The following is a 4,431-nucleotide window of genomic DNA, read 5'->3' on the forward strand; positions in this document are numbered from 1 at the left end:
AAAAAAGTAGAGATTGGATAAGGGGTGATAGAAAAGTGGACATAATCTGTGAGACATATGGGAGGTTTGGATATCCTAGTGGACTTTATCAAAGATGGTATTGGTACATGAGATGAGTGGGAACTGGAGGCATATGATAGGTCAGGAGATGCAAATTAAGAGATAGGGGAACAGATAAGTTAAGAGATGGTAAGGAATCACTGATGCTTTGCTCAGGAGGTTGAGGAACTGGACAGTTTGGAAAAGAATCATCTATGAATGGTAGTGAAGTAAAAAAAGAGGTAGATGGTTCAAGGGAGGTGGACTTGGGAAATCTGAAAGGAAATACTGACTCTCTAAAAGACACATCTCTACTAACAAAGAAGGAACCAGTGGTAATATTGTACAATTTGTTTCCTCTTTGAGTGTATGAATAGCCCATAAACACTGTTGGGATCACATTAGAAGAGAATTTGCCAGTAAAGTTGGGTTTGGTTGCATAGCATAAACAACCAAATGCTTTGAGATGTTGAACTGAATGAGGTGTACTATGGAAAGCCTCATAAGGAGATTTGTTAGAAAGAACTGAGGAAGGCAGTTTGTTATTAGGAATACAGCAGTGAGAATACGTTCACCCCAAAATTTTAGAGGTGCATAAGCTTGAAACTTGAGTGCCATTGCCATCTCAAGCAAGTGCTATGTTTTCTTTCAGCTACCCCATTCTATTGAGGAGTATGAACACATAAATTTTGATGCATCACTCCAAGAGAAGTAAAAAGAGTGGTACATTGAGAATTAAAAAATTCAAGTCCATTATATGATCTAATGGTCTTGATAGAAGCAGAAAACTGAGTTTTAATCAAAGTAAAGAAATTTTTGAGTAAAACAATGCATCACTTTTCCTTCTCATCAAATAAACCCAAGTCATTCTAGAATAGTCATCAACAATAGTGAAGAAATATCTATAACCATTGTAAGTACATTATCTATATGAACCCTACACATCTATATGTACAAGCTCAAAAGGAGAGACAGTTTTAGAAGTACTAGTAGGAAATGAAAACCTAGTTTGTCTTGCCAAAGGACAAAGTGTACAAGACAAAGACTCTTTTATGGGACAAGTGACTTTGTAAAAACAGATTTTTCTGAAGAACAGCAACTGGTGCATGACCAAATCTCTGGTGTCACATAGAAATTGATTAGATTGAGCAAAAGAGAAACAATGTTAAGAAGACACAGGGAAAACTGAAGCACTAGGAACAGATGCTTTGACAGGTGATAGCTTCTTGGTAAGTTGAAGTAAGTATAGACCATCCTTTTACTTACTAATCCCTTTTACCTTGCTAGTGCAAAGGTCGTGGAAGATGCAAAAATCAGGATAAAAACTCACACAACACTGCAGTTGTTTAGTTAGTTTTGAGATAGACAAAATGTTATATTTTAAAAGGGGAATATAGAGGACATTTGTTAGTTCATCATTAAACAGTGAAACTGAACCAACATGTGTAACAGAGGTCGCATGACCGTTTGGTAAATGAACTTTGCTAGATTAAGTGTAATTAGTTCAGGATTTAGTAGCATATTCAAGCTATAAACCATGTGATGTGTTGCCCCTATGTCAACCACCCATAGAATGGATTCAGTGCCTCAAGATAAACTAACACTAGAGCAATTAGATATACCAGCCATATTAGCAACTGATTCATGTGAGGGTATTGGTTTGTTGATCAGCTGTAGGATCTGTTGATACTGTTTAGGAGTGAAAGTAGGCATTGGCATATACTGAGTAGATGGCTGAGCAGAGATATTAGAGCCTGATGCAACTGAATGCCACAAGTAATTGGCAATGTTAACTGAAGGTCCTTTGTTGGTTCAAAATTGTTGTGGCCTCTCAAAACCTTTATTCTTGTTAGCCTTAAAATTGGGTGGATACCCAATAAATATGTAACAATTCTCCCTTTTGTGTCCTTTCATATTGCAATAATCACAGTACAATCTAGTTGGTTTCTTAAACCTGTCATTTTGCATAGCAGCAAGAGCTGTAGGGTCATTCAAGTCCAAATTTTATAATTACTGAACACATTGTGTTATCATATTGGGTTGCATTCGTTAGTTTTCGTCTTGTATGAGGATATAGTAGGCTTGGTTCTGTGATGGACTTGGAACTGTCATCAAAATCTGAGTGTGTGACTGTGCATATGTCTCATTTAAACCCATTAAAAATTGCATCAGCTTTTATTGTTCCATATGATCTGCATAAGCCTTTTCACTCCCAGGTAGTGGAAGTAATGAAAGGTATTCATCCCAAACATTACGTAACTTAGAGAAGTATTCAGATATAGTAGAAGTTTCCTGTGTCATTGTGTAGATTTCCCTATGTAACTGATAAACTCATGTAAGATTTCTTTTATCAAAACACTCTTTCAAGTCCATCCAAACCTTATGAGCATTAGAAGAATACATCAATCCATTTCCTAGTTCCCTTGATATTGAATTGGCGATCCATGATAGGACAAAAGCATTGCACCTATCCAGTTCATATACTAGGTCTCCTCTGTAATGTTCCTTTCGAAAGCTACCATCAATAAACCCTAATTTATTTCCTGATAACAATGCAACCTTCATAGAATTACTCCATGCAATGTAATTTTCTATGCCAGTTAACCGTTGAGCGACTAGGATACAACCTAGAATATCATATGGATGTAGATACAGAGGATTCCTTGTGTGAATATCGGTGAATCCTTCGATTGGATCTCCAGTTGTAGGTGTCGAATCTTCAGTGTCAGTCGACATTTGCACAAAATTACCAGAAATGCTTAGGGCGATTTGCAACTACAGCTACAAGGAGCTTAGGGTTCCAGAAATTGAACTAACTCTGGGATTAAAAAAAAAGAAAAACAAAAACTTGTGAAGAAAGAAGAAGCTTCGGACAACACAACAATGACAGAAATTAGGGTTTGCTATGTTCGGAATATCATTCTCCTGTCATCGATTGTTCTCAATTGCTCATTCTTCATCTCAAAATTCTACCGATCGGTGGTTCTGATCCCATATTAAAAGGAAAAATGAAGCTGGAGCTTGAGTCGGGTACAGAGAGAGAGTCTCAATTGTATTTCTTCAATCTTAATTACAATGTGTATGTACATGCCTATTTATACTACTCCCTAACTAGCTAACTTAACTATCTTCTAACATAGTCCTACCTAACTAATTATGCAACTAACTAAGTACTACTGTATATCCATCAAGTACAACTGTAATAGCTGCTAATATTTTCTACAAAAATCTATTTAGTTTTCCACTATACCACTTTTTAATTTCCTACGTAAAAATAGCACGGTCTAGCCAGTTTCCAGACTTGTCATTCAAAAATAGCCAGTGTTTACCAAGTCAATGAAAAATAGCCACTATTTTGCTGCAACAGAGACCGGTCCAGCATAATATATATGGAGTTCGGTGCACCTGTGTATGAACTTCCAGCATTTTATGCTGGACCGGTATACTTTGCTGGCTCCAGTATAATATACTGGAGACTAGAGCACCGGTGCTCCAAACTCCAGTATATTATGCTGGATCGGTATATTATACTGGAACTCCAGTATATTATGTTGGACCGGTATATTATACTGGAACTCCAGTATATTATGCTGGAGTTTTTTTCCGGATTTTGAACAGTGTTTTTGTTCAGATTTATCTTTACATGAAAAGTGACAAAATTTCGATTACTTTTGAAACAGAGCTATTTTTGAACGACCACTTGTAAATCTGGTTATTTTTGAATTTCTTTCATTTCCTATGTGTCATTGGGCTAAAAATATACCAATCCAAATACATCTTTTATTTAAAGGTGTTTAACAGGAAGAAGAAAAAAAAGAGAGAAATTTATATTTTTAGCTATTGCAAAAAATAATAATTGACAAAATATTTATATATATATATATATATATATATATATATATATATATATATATATATATATATATATATATATATTCTATATACTTTTTGGCTAGCGAAAAGATTGATTCACATACATGCAAATATAGATAACGGAAGATTGATTCACATACATGCAAATATAGATAACGGAACAGAGTATTTTTAAATCTCACTAGGAGATATGTCATGGACTTGTGCAAGTACATGATCAGTTTTTTTTTTTTTTTTTGGTAATAAAGACATATATTAAAAACACATACTAAAGAGTCATTACATTGTACGTTACAAATAGGAACTGTTCTAGGACACGTACATGATCAGTTGAATTTATGCAGGTTGTCAAAAAGTCTCCAAACTCGAAAGCTACTATATATTTTGCACTTTGCAGGGGCCTCCCATGCATGACTGATACTGTTATCATGGTACTTAATTAATATCCCATGGGTCAATCTGGGTAAAGTGGATCAAATAATATTCCCCTTAGGTTATCTTATTTCTTCATTTGTAATT

The 4,431-nt window shown here is 35.1% G+C and overlaps 1 protein-coding gene across 1 annotated transcript; it reads right to left on the minus strand.

The window, feature by feature from the left end:
- Window positions 1–2,370: 2,370 nt before the first annotated feature.
- LOC138877321 (uncharacterized) lies at window positions 2,371–2,775 on the minus strand. The gene has a single exon (XM_070156923.1). It carries the CDS (start codon window positions 2,773–2,775, stop codon window positions 2,371–2,373), a length of 405 nt encoding a protein of 134 aa, XP_070013024.1.
- Window positions 2,776–4,431: the final 1,656 nt, after the last annotated feature.

The sequence above is a fragment of the Nicotiana sylvestris genome, chromosome 1 (genome assembly GCF_000393655.2).
Source record: "Nicotiana sylvestris chromosome 1, ASM39365v2, whole genome shotgun sequence".
NCBI classification, from domain to species: Eukaryota; Viridiplantae; Streptophyta; class Magnoliopsida; order Solanales; family Solanaceae; genus Nicotiana; species Nicotiana sylvestris.